The sequence below is a fragment of the Gobio gobio genome (genome assembly GCF_949357685.1).
Source record: "Gobio gobio genome assembly, chromosome: 22".
Taxonomy (NCBI): Eukaryota; Metazoa; Chordata; class Actinopteri; order Cypriniformes; family Gobionidae; genus Gobio; species Gobio gobio.
The window spans coordinates 1440743-1452317 of record NC_137118.1 but is presented as its reverse complement, the minus strand read 5'-3'; the positions used below and the strand labels follow the sequence as shown (position 1 = coordinate 1452317).

At 39.8% G+C, this 11575-nt stretch overlaps 1 protein-coding gene and 1 long non-coding RNA gene across 2 annotated transcripts in view; one reads left to right on the top strand and one right to left on the bottom strand.

Moving 5' to 3' along the window:
- The window catches only part of LOC307118867, a 272203-nt gene that overhangs the window by 11948 nt on the left and 248680 nt on the right, over nucleotides 1–11575 (bottom strand). The gene's annotated exons all lie outside the window — the stretch shown is intronic.
- fryb (furry homolog b) overlaps nucleotides 1–11575 on the top strand; it is a 157022-nt gene that overhangs the window by 103608 nt on the left and 41839 nt on the right. The window contains exons 40-43 of the mRNA XM_079804695.1: nucleotides 4382–4583; nucleotides 6184–6305; nucleotides 9813–10000; nucleotides 10876–10970. Coding sequence (XP_079660821.1) covers nucleotides 4382–4583; nucleotides 6184–6305; nucleotides 9813–10000; nucleotides 10876–10970 — 607 coding nt within the window. The remainder of the gene's footprint in view (nucleotides 1–4381; nucleotides 4584–6183; nucleotides 6306–9812; nucleotides 10001–10875; nucleotides 10971–11575) is intronic.

The window sequence follows — 11575 nt, the reverse complement described above, 5'->3', positions numbered from 1 at the left end:
TTCAAATAAGTTTATTTATTTATTTTTAATTTCAGTTAACATTTATTTAATTTCAAGTAATGAAGATTTTTTTAATGGTTTTAGTGAATTATTATAACCCTGATACTTTATTGAATATGTGTCAAATACTGGTCTTTCCTCCTGACTATGAATTAAATGGGAATTAAATTAAATATAGTTTATTGTGTTCGCAAAAACGAATATATAATGCGTGACTTTTAATTATAAACCAGCTGGAAATACACATTGACTCTTATTTTGAAATGCGCTTTACTATTGCAGTTGCAGGAGCTCATTCAAGTTCAGGAGATCAAATATGCATTGTTACAACCGTCTAAAACATATTACTATATAAACATGGTAAAGTAAACATTGTGATTATTCATCAGCATTAGTTCATAAACACTGGTCTGGCATAAATGTGTGTTATTGATTGATTGAGCCGCTCTGGAGCTGGATTGTGTGTGTGTGTGTGTGTGTGTGTGTGTGTGTGTGTGTGTGTGTGTGTGTGTGTGTGTGTGTGTGTGTGTGTGTGTGTGTGTGTGTGTGTGTGTGTGTGTGTGTGTGTGTGTGTGTGTGTGTGTGTGTGTGTGTGTGTGTGTGTGTTATTGATTGAGCCGCTCTGGAGCTGGATTGTGTGTGTGTGTGTGTGTGTGTGTGTGTGTGTGTGTGTGTGTGTGTGTGTGTGTGTGTGTGTGTGTGTGTGTGTGTGTGTGTGTGTGTGTGTGTGTGTGTGTGTGTGTGTGTGTGTGTGTGTGTGTGTGTGTGTGTGTTATTGATTGAGCCGCTCTGGAGCTGGATTGTGTGTGTGTGTGTGTGTGTGTGTGTGTGTGTGTGTGTGTGTGTGTGTGTGTGTGTGTGTGTGTGTGTGTGTGTGTGTGTGTGTGTGTGTGTGTGTGTGTGTGTGTGTTATTGATTGATTGAGCCGCTCCGGAGCTGGATTGTGTGTGTGTGTGTGAGCCTGTAGGTCGTGTGTTTTCCAGAGGTTAGATCAGCATCTGTGACACAGGTCATCAGTTCTGACCCCATCTCTGCCCTAATCCTCCCTCACTAACATTTACATCTCGTTTTTATTTGTTGACGAAAATGACAGTAAGTTTTCCTCTTAGTTTTTGTCATCCAACACTAGTTTTTATTTAGTTATTGTCTCATTTTCGTCAGTGAAAAAAGGTCTATTTTAACACTGGGTACAGTCATTGTTTCTTTACCCACAATTCCTTGTTTTAAATACAGCAACTGTACAAAAACATTCCAGCCCTGCCACTTGCACAGCAAGATCAATGCACAAAAGGCTCACCTGACCTCATTTTGAGCACAAGATCACACACATTTCCCAACCCGTTTGAATTCACAATGAGGAAGTTGGCAACTATTATCAAGCAAAACCCCAAGGGTTCGGATTTAACTCTCGTTGGCTTAGAATTCAAAGCATTTTTGGCAGTGGTTTGTCGTTCCTACTATAGAAGAGACTGAGATGGAGGTAATTAGGCCAGACACGGTGCCAAGCCCCAGTTTGCAACACGACTGAGGTTTTTCTAACATTGTCACTGATGTTTTTTCCTTGTTTACTGAAATCTGAATAGACACACGTGTGAAAGTCACGGCTGACAATTAAAGCTGGAACAGGCCTATACACACACCTTGGCAATAGAATCCCCATTGGCTATTATATAAATATATATATAATAAATTATATTTTATTATATTATATTATACTTTATATATATATACAAATTCCACCAAATTTATCAGTATCTTTGTAAAATGGCACAGCTTTTTAAATATCTGAACATACACGCTTAACATCAGTCAGCATTAGACTATGTTATGATATTATGATAATCAAGCACTATTTAATGATAGAACTTTAGTAATTAGAACTAAAATGGTTGGAAAGTATGTATGAATGCATATTTGTCATTTAACTGAACTTTGGACTGATGGTGGTGCTTAAGATATTGTTGGTGTTTCTGTAAAAAAAATAAGATACTAGTAATTATATTATATTATTAAAAGATAATAATAATACTACTAATTCTACTACTAATAACAATATAGAACGCACTAAGGGTTGATGAGCTGAGGTTCATGAATATTAATCACATTGACAGCGTTCGCTCAAACTGATTTGCTGAAATCAAAACAGGGACTGGAAAAGATGAGCGCCAGCCAATGAGATTGCCATATGCGCATTAGCTCCGCCCACTACCGGAAAAAAACAGCATATCTTCTGCTTGTTCTTAAAAGCTGAATAATTCCAAATGAACTCCGTTATTTTGACAGGAAAATACAACAAAGAATATTGTTAACATGTAGTGCGTCGATTTTGCGTGGTATGTAAGATCTCTCTCTCTCTCTCTCTCTCTCTCTCTCTCTGTGTGTGTGTGTGTGTGTGTGTGTGTGTGTGTGTGTGTGTGTGTGTGTGTGTGTGTGTGTGTGTGTGTGTGTGTGTGTGTGTGTGTGTGTGTGTGTGTGTGTGTGTGTGTGTGTGTGTGTGTGTGTGTGTGTGAGAAACGCGCTCTTCACACTAGAGTTTACGGTACGTCAGATGAGCTGATTTGAAATCGTATAGATGGCTTGACGAGAGCGAAACTCATTCAGAATGTTCAGCGAGTAAAAATATATTTATGCTAAACGTATTATTAGCATCACACACACACTAGTGAGTAAAATCTGAGAATTTATTAGCCAATGGCTAATGATAAATATTATTTAATCGCCCAGAGTGACGATTTACTCGCATATGCAAGTGTTTTACTCGCTTTGTAGAGGGTTGTGGAATACGCCTGGCATTTTTTATGTTGGTCTTTCAGACGCTGCAGGCGAATTAGCTCAGGCTTGTTTTGAAACCGGCCCATGGGCACAACAAACATGTTTAAGCATTTACAGTCTTGCAGTACAATTTATAACCTGCTTGTGTAACGGAGGTCAGCTATTAGTCACTGTGTGAGTAAACCTCACTCCTCTGATCTCAAGAGACGCTCTAGCGACTGACACTAGGGATTGCAAAAAATGCTTTTCTTACTTAGTATTTTTGTCTTGTTTTCAGTCCAAATATCAAAAAAATCTTACATTAAGAAGCATTTACTAGACAAGCAAAAGTTTTTGTCTTGTTTTGGGGGAAAATAACTAAAAATTAAGGGAGTTTTTGCTTAAAATAAGCAAAATAATCTGCCAATGGGGTAAGAAAGATAATCTTAAAGGGTTAGTTCACCCAAAAATGTAAATTGTGTCATTAATGACTGAGCCTCATGTGGTTGGACACCCGTCAGACCTCCGTTCATCTTCAGACACAAATGAAGATATTTTAGTGTAAATCTGATGCTCTGAAAGGCCTCCATTGGCTCAACTTTACACTCTCAAGACCCTTAAAAGACACTAAAGACTAAAGTTACAAAGTCCATCTCACTACAGCGGCTCTACAATAACTTTATGAATCGGCGACAATAGTTTTTGTACGCGAAAAAACCCTAAATAACGACTTATATAGTGATGACGATTTCAAAACACAGCATCATGAAGCTTCGAAGCGTTATGAATCAGCGAGTCGAATCATGATTCGGATCGCGTGTCAAACCGCCAAACTGCTGAAATTTGGCGATTCAAACCGCTGAATCGACTCACTGATTCATAACGCTCCAAACCGCTGAATCGACTCACTGATTCATAACGCTCTGAACCGCTGAATCGACTCACTGATTCATAACGCTCTGAACCGCTGAATCGACTCACTGATTCATAACGCTTCGAAGCTTCATGATTCCGTGTTTTGAAATCGGTCATCACTATATAAGTCGTTATTTAGGGTTTTTTTGCGCACAAAAACTATTGTCGCCGATTCATAAAGTTATTGTAGAACCACTGTAGTGAGATGGACTTTGTAACGACGTCTTTAGTGTCTTTTAAGAGTCTTGAGAGTGTAAAGTTGAGCCAATGGAGGCCTTTCAGAGCATCAGATTTACACTAAAATATCTTCATTTGTGTCTGAAGATGAACGGAGGTCTGACGGGTGTCCAACCACATGAGGCTCAGTCATTAATGACACAATCTACATTTTTGGGTGAACTAACCCTTTAATTCAAACAGAAAACCAGATTATTTTGCTTACCCCATTGGCAGATTATTTTGCTTATTTGAAGCAAAAACTTCCTTAATTTTGAGTTATTTTCCCCCAAAACAAGACAAAAACTTTTGCTTGTCTAGTAAATGCTTCTTAATGTAAGATTTTTTAGATATTTGGACTGAAAACAAGACAGAAATACTAAGTAAGAACAGCATTTTTTGCAGTGTGGTTGCAGCCTTTAGCCTCCTCGAGTCCCTCTTGGAGCGGGCGGTTTAAACTCTTGCATTACATCACTAAAGCACACTTTCGTTTGAACAGGAGGCTTCGACTTCCTGCGGGATTGGCAAGCGTCACCAGTGGCGGATTCCGGCCTGAGCTCGTCCTCCACCTCCTCCAGTGTGAGTCTGGGAGGAAGCATTGGGAACCTGCCCCAGATTACAGCGGACCTGGAGGAGCTGGACGAGTCCAATGCTGAATCTGATGAGAAAACCAACAAGCTCATCGAGTTCCTCACCACCAGGTGTGTGGCAATCAGAGATTTAACGCAAATCTCTAATAGATAAAACACTAATCAGAGTCTTTTTGATGATGCGGATCTAGAATGCATATAAACTAGGGCTGTCAAAAGGTTAAAGGGTTAGTTCTGTTCTGTCATTAATTCCTCACCCTCATGTGGTTGGACACCCGTCAGTCCTCCGTTCATCTTCAGACACAAATGAAGATATTTTAGTGTAAAGCTGATGCTGAGAAAGGCTTCAGATAGGCCTCCATTGGCATTCAGTACATTTACACTCACAAGACCCATAAAAGGCACTAAAAACGCCGTTACAAAGTCCATCTCACCACAGTGACTCTACAATAATTTTACGATGCGACGACAATAGTTTTTGTGCGCAAAAAAAAATCAAAATAACGCCTTTATCCAGCTTGTTCTTGTCTTCCGTGTTTGTCTCCACGACGCATGCGTGAGAATATGAGCAGATCCGGCGTTCGGACACATGACCCAGAAGAGATTTGTTTACGAGCAGAGGAAGACGCGCGTATCTCAGCTGTTGAATTCTACATTGATCGTGCTTTAGGTCTTGGCGTAGTTCTCAAAATGGGGTTAAAGTGGCATTTCATGGATTCCCGAACGCCGGATCTACGTCATATTCTCGCGCATGCGCCGTGGAGACACACACGGAAGACAAGAACAAGCTGGATAAAGGCGTTATTTTGATTTTTTTTGCGCACAAAAACTATTGTCGTCGCATCGTAAAATTATTGTAGAGTCACTGTGGTGAGATGGACTTTGTAACGGCGTTTTTAGTGCCTTTTATGGGTCTTGTGAGTGTAAATGTACTGAATGCCAATGGAGGCCTATCTGAAGCCTTTCTCAGCATCAGCTTTACACTAAAATATCTTCATTTGTGTCTGAAGATGAACGGAGGTCTGACGGGTGTCCAACGACATGAGGGTGAGGAATTAATGACAGAATTTACATTTTTGGGTGAACTAACCGTTTAATCGTGATTAATCGCATCCAAAATAAAAGTTTGTGTTTACATAATATATGTGTGTGTACTCTGTTAATTATTATTAATATATAAATACACACACAAGCATGTATATATTTAAGAAAAAAATATTATTTTTATATATAAAACATTTATATTTATATATATTATAGATTATATACAGTATATATAAAAATAATATTTTTTCTTAAATATATACATGCTTGTGTGTGTATTTATATATAAATAATAATTAACAGAGTACACACACATATATTATGTAAACACAAACTTTTTTTTTGGATGCGATTAATCGCGATTAATGTTTTGACAGCCCTAAAAAAAAACATTTAATTTGAACGAAATTAAATGTTTTCTCGTTCATAAAGACTTGTTTCGTTTATGAATCAGTGGCTGTGTTTACATGCAACCAAATAATCTTTGGACAGCCCTAATATAAATATGTTCATCAGGATGACGCATCAACTATGGGATTAAATTCCTGCCGAAAGTATTGCGGTCATTCTCCAGCCTCAGGCCGTTAGAGAGTAGTGGTTCATGTATTTGTGATGTTTGGTGGTGGTGGTGATACAGTGCATGGAGTACTGTCCTGTCCTTACTCAGGGCTTTTGGGCCGCTTTGGTGCCATGAAGACATCACGCCGAAGAACCCCAACTCTAAGAGCGCCGAGCAGCTCACCAACTTCCTGCGGCATGTGGTCTCTGTGTTCAAGGAGTCCAAATCAGGTCAGTGCAAAACATCCTTTGTGTTTATGTTTCATACTGACCGAATTCAATATACTATATTGTAGTGGTGTCAACAATAATCGATTCGGCAATGCATCGCAATGCAAGATTCAGCATCGATGCGGCTAAGTGCCATAATCGATTATGTCATTGTTTATTTTCTGGCCTTGAGTTGGATAATAAAGTTGTGAAGTTTCAATTTCTTCCGGGGTCATAACAACAACAACAATCAAGATGGCTGAGGCGGAGGGAGATGACTGATTAATTTAAACACTTATGTTCATTGCTGGAAAAAGTTGGCTGTTATTATTCCTCTATTTAATTTCAATAGGTTCTAAAGCAGAGAAGAGAAACATTTCTCATTCAAAGCACTGAAAGCAGTGATTTATGTTTTCTTTTTCAGGTTTGAAAATGCCATATTCAATACCCTGTACCATTCAATTTTATTTTGTTTAATGACATTTATGTCAAAGATACAGGAGAGTGATAATACACACACAGCAGCCAATAAAATCTGTTGTTCAATATCTGACTGCTTGTATTGCCTCATGACTGATTAAAAATTTGCCTTGTTGTGTGCAGTAGAATTTTGATGCATCGTAGAATCGAATTGAATCGAATCGTTACCTGGTGAATCGTAATCGAATCGAATTGTGAGGGCAGTGCCAATGCACACCCCTACTATATTGGTATTGGGACACCAATAAATGATAAATCAAGCACTAGGCATGCAGACGCTTGGGTCGCAATGCAAAGCGTGGGATGCAGTGGGGTAAAGTGCGCCGCCACTAGAGCAGTGGAGACGTGTTCTCTGAGTGACCAATCACGCTTCTCTCTCTGACAATCCCATGGACGAGTCTGGGTTTGTCGGTTGCCAGGAGAACAGGACTTGCCTGACTGCATTGTGTCAAGTGTAAAGTTTGGTGGAGGGGGGATTATGGTGTGGGGTTGTTTTTCAGGGGTTAGTTCCAGTGAAAGGAACTCTTAAAGGGATAGTTCACCCAAAAATTTAAATTCTGTCATCATTTACTCACCCTCATGATGCTGTATGAGTTTCTTTCTTCTGCTGAACATAAAAGAAGATTGAGCGAAGAATGTTTGTAACAAAGCAGAGAGAGCAACCATTGACTACCATAGTATTTTTTTCCCTACTATGGTAAGCAATAGTTGCTCTATCTGCTTGGTTACAAACATTCTTCCAAATATCTTGATTCGTGTTCAGAAGAACAAAGAAATGTATACAGGTTTGGAACAACTTGAGGGTGAGTAAATGATGACAGAATTTTCATTTTTGGGTGAACTATCCCTTTAATGCTTCACCAAGACATTTTGGACAATTTCATGCTCCCATCTTTGCGGGACCAGTTTGGGGATGGCCCCTTCCTGTCCCAGCATGACTGCTCCAGTGCTCAAAGCGTCTCCATAAAGACATGGATGAGGAGTTTGGTGGAGGAACTGGAGTCCTGATAGAGCCGATAGAACAGCTTTGGGATGAATTAGAGCGGAGACTGAGAGCCAGGCCTTCTCGTCCAACATCACAAATGAAGAATCCCCATAAACACACTCCTAAACCTTGAGGAAAGAAGAGCTGGAGCTGTTAGAGCTCCATATTAAACCCTACAGATTGAGAATGGGAAGCTCATTTCACTGCAAAAAATGCTTTTCTTATTTAGTATTTTTGTCTTGTTTCTGGTCCAAACATCTAAAAATTCTCAAAACAATTTTTATTTGGCTAGTAAATGCTTCTTGTCTTGTTTTGGGGAAAAATAACTCAAAATGAAGTGAGTTTTTGCTTAAAATAAGCCAAATAATCTGCCAATGTGATAAACAAAATAATCTTGTTTTCTGTTTGAATTAAGATTATTTTGCTTACCCCACTGGCAGATTATTATGCTTATTTTAAGCAAAAACTCACTTAATTTTTTGTTATTTTCCCCCAAAACAAGACAAAAACTTTTGCTTGTCTAGTAAATGCTCCTTAATGTAAATTTTTTTTGATATTTGGACTGAAAACAAGACAAAAATACTAAGTAAGAAAAGCATTTTTTGCAGTGTTGTGTGTGAAGGGGCGGCACAACACTTTTGTCGATATAGTGTCTTAAGGCCTTTGCACACTGAGTCTGAAATTTTCGTATGCGCTTTTTCGTATTCGTGATCCGGAAAATTCGTCACGCACAGAGACCTTGCACACTGAGTCCGATGCGTATTAATGAATGAGTTACGAAAAAAACCGCAAAACAACACAAAATGCCGTCTTCAAGTAGTGAGGATGATTTTTTTGTTCTCTCTCTTAAAAAATGAAAAAGAGGAAATATTGTGTCCATCCACTCCTGCGATCGCGTAGAGAGGAAGGAGAGTTCCTCTTATTAAGGATCTGCGGGATTATCCAGACCGATCCGAAGTTTACTTCAGACTGTTAGTGGCCCAGTTTGATGCTTTGCTAGCGATACTGGAGCCACATATTAAAAACAAGACCACCAATCTCTGTGAATCAATTTATCCTGAACAGAGACTGGCAGCCTATGTCTAAAGGGATCCGCGCGCACACACACACACACACACACACACACACACACACACACACACACACACACACACACACGTTTGTTTTTGTGAAATGTGAGGACATTCCATAGGCGTAATGGTTTTTATACCGTACAAACCGTATTTTCTATCCCCTTACACTGACCCTAAACCTACCCATCACACACACACACACACACACACACACACACACACACACACACACACACACACACACACACACACACACACACACACACACACACACACACTCTGCCCCTGCCCCTAAACCTACCCATCACACACACACACACACACACACACACACACACACACACACACACACACACACACACACTGCCCCTGCCCCTAAACCTAGCCCTCACAGGAGACTGTGCAGTTCACTTTCTGTGAAAAAAAACTCATTCTGTGATTTATAAGCATTTTGAAAAGTGAGGACATGGGGAACGTCCTCATATTTCACCCTCTTTTTGTAATGCCTATGTCATTATACACATTTGTGTCCTGATATTTCACGAAAACATGCCCACACACACACACACACACACACACACACACACAGCCACACACACACACCCACACACACACGGTTTACAGGGACTTGTTGTGCTATAATTATAGCTGTGATATAATAATATTTGTAGTATTTTTGATACAATAATATTTGTATATGTAGGTATCTGAGCACTGGCGATTCATTCCCCAGCACTGCCAGCAGGTTTAGTTTGGGCATCAGCTGTAGATGGAAAAACGGATGCGAAAAACACAGAAAATCGAACCTGTTCCGATTTTTTTTTTGACGGACGAAAGTTTCGGAGGCAGTGTGCAAGCGTGATTGACATAACGTGAGGTCGAATTTATTTTTTGACGTGCGAAAATTTCGCATGCGAATTTCGGACTCAGTGTGCAAAGGCCTTTACACCTCACAGTGTTTGGTTGATAAGCGTCTCTGTCATGTGTCAGATTTCCATCTAGAGCATCAGCTGAGCGATGTTGCGTTGCAGACGGCCCTCTGCAGCTCCTCCCGCCATTACGCCGGACGCTCCTTCCAGATCTTCCGAGCCCTGAGACAGCCTCTCTCCGCCCATGCTGTGTCCGATCTGCTGTCCCGCCTTGTGGAGGTCGTGGGGGAGCACGGGGACGAAGTCCAGGTGTGTATCCGCCAACCCGAGTGTTTAATCTATGCAGGTGGTCAATTATTTAAAGGATTAGTTCACTTTTAAATAAACGTTTGCTGATCATTTCCTCACCCCCATGTCATCCAAGATGTCCATGTCTTTCTTTCTGCAGTCGAAAAGAAATGAAGGTTTTGGATGAAAACAGTCCAGGATTTTTCTCCATATAATGGACTTCAATGGGCTCCAAACGGTTCAAGGTCCAAATGACAGTTTCAGTGCAGCTTTAAACGACACCAGATGATGAATAAGGGTCTGATCTAGACAAACCATCAGTTTCTGAGAGAAACCCAGCAGTATTTATGCTATTATTTTACCTCTTATCAGACGAACATGATCATCTCTGAGCTCCGCCATAACTTCCGGAGAGTGAGGTCAAATTAGATCGTGGTTATAGATATATCGATAGTAGATGCCTCATTCTACTGATCCGTGCTGGCGCTAATGAGGCATCTACGTATACATCTATGACCTCGCTCGTATTTTGACCTCACTAGGCGGAAGTTATGGCGGAGCTCAGAGATGATCACGTTCGTCTGATAAGAGGTAAAATAATAGCATAAATACTGCTGGGTTTCTCTCAGAAACTGATGGTTTGTCTAGATCAGACCCTTATTCATCATCTGGTGTCGTTTAAAGCTGCACTGAAACTGTCATTTGGACCTTGAACCGTTTGGAGCCCATTGAAGTCCATTATATGGAGAAAAATCCTGGACTGTTTTCATCCAAAACCTTTATTTCTTTTCGACTGCAGAAAGAAAGACATGGACATCTTGGATGACATGGGGGTGAGTAAATTATCAGCAAAAGTTTATCTAAAACTGAACTAATCCTTTAATTTTGCTTTCCAGGGTTATGTCATGGAGATTTTACTCACTCTGGAGTCTGTCGTGGATAATTTAGCCGAATGTCTCAACAACAGTGAACTTATGGCGGCTTTGACAAGGTTAGAATTTAATGCTTTCCTATTATTTAAAGGACAACTCCGGTGAAAAATGAAGCTAGGGGTGATTAACACATGGTTACCGAGTAGATCGTTTTCATGAAAATCGAATGTAAAGAGTTTTATCTCTAAAAACAGATTAGCTTATAATGCTAGTATATGGGGCATAGAAAAAGTCAAATTAAATCGCTAGTTAATGCCACTAACAAGGCTCAAAATAGCCTCACACTAACACGGGAGCATAATGAGGGACCAACATGCAAACCCAAGCATTGAGAACTTTATAAGTGTACAAACAGTTTAATAAGAAGATACTTTATAAAGACAGAACATTACGCATATACAGACAGCAGCCATCTTGGAAAACAGTCTCGACGGATCGAGCTCTCCACTGATGTGTGGTTTGTTAGGATCGGGCAATATTTTGAAAATCTGGAATCTGAGGGTGCAAAAAACATCTAAATATTGAGAAAATCTCCTTTAAAGTTGTTTAACTTCCTAAACATGCTATAAGTTTCATAAATCTCTGTCTCAACCTGCTCAGATTCGCTCATATCCCATCAAAAGTCTCAGATTTCAAGATGATCTGCCGTTTGTCATCATATTTT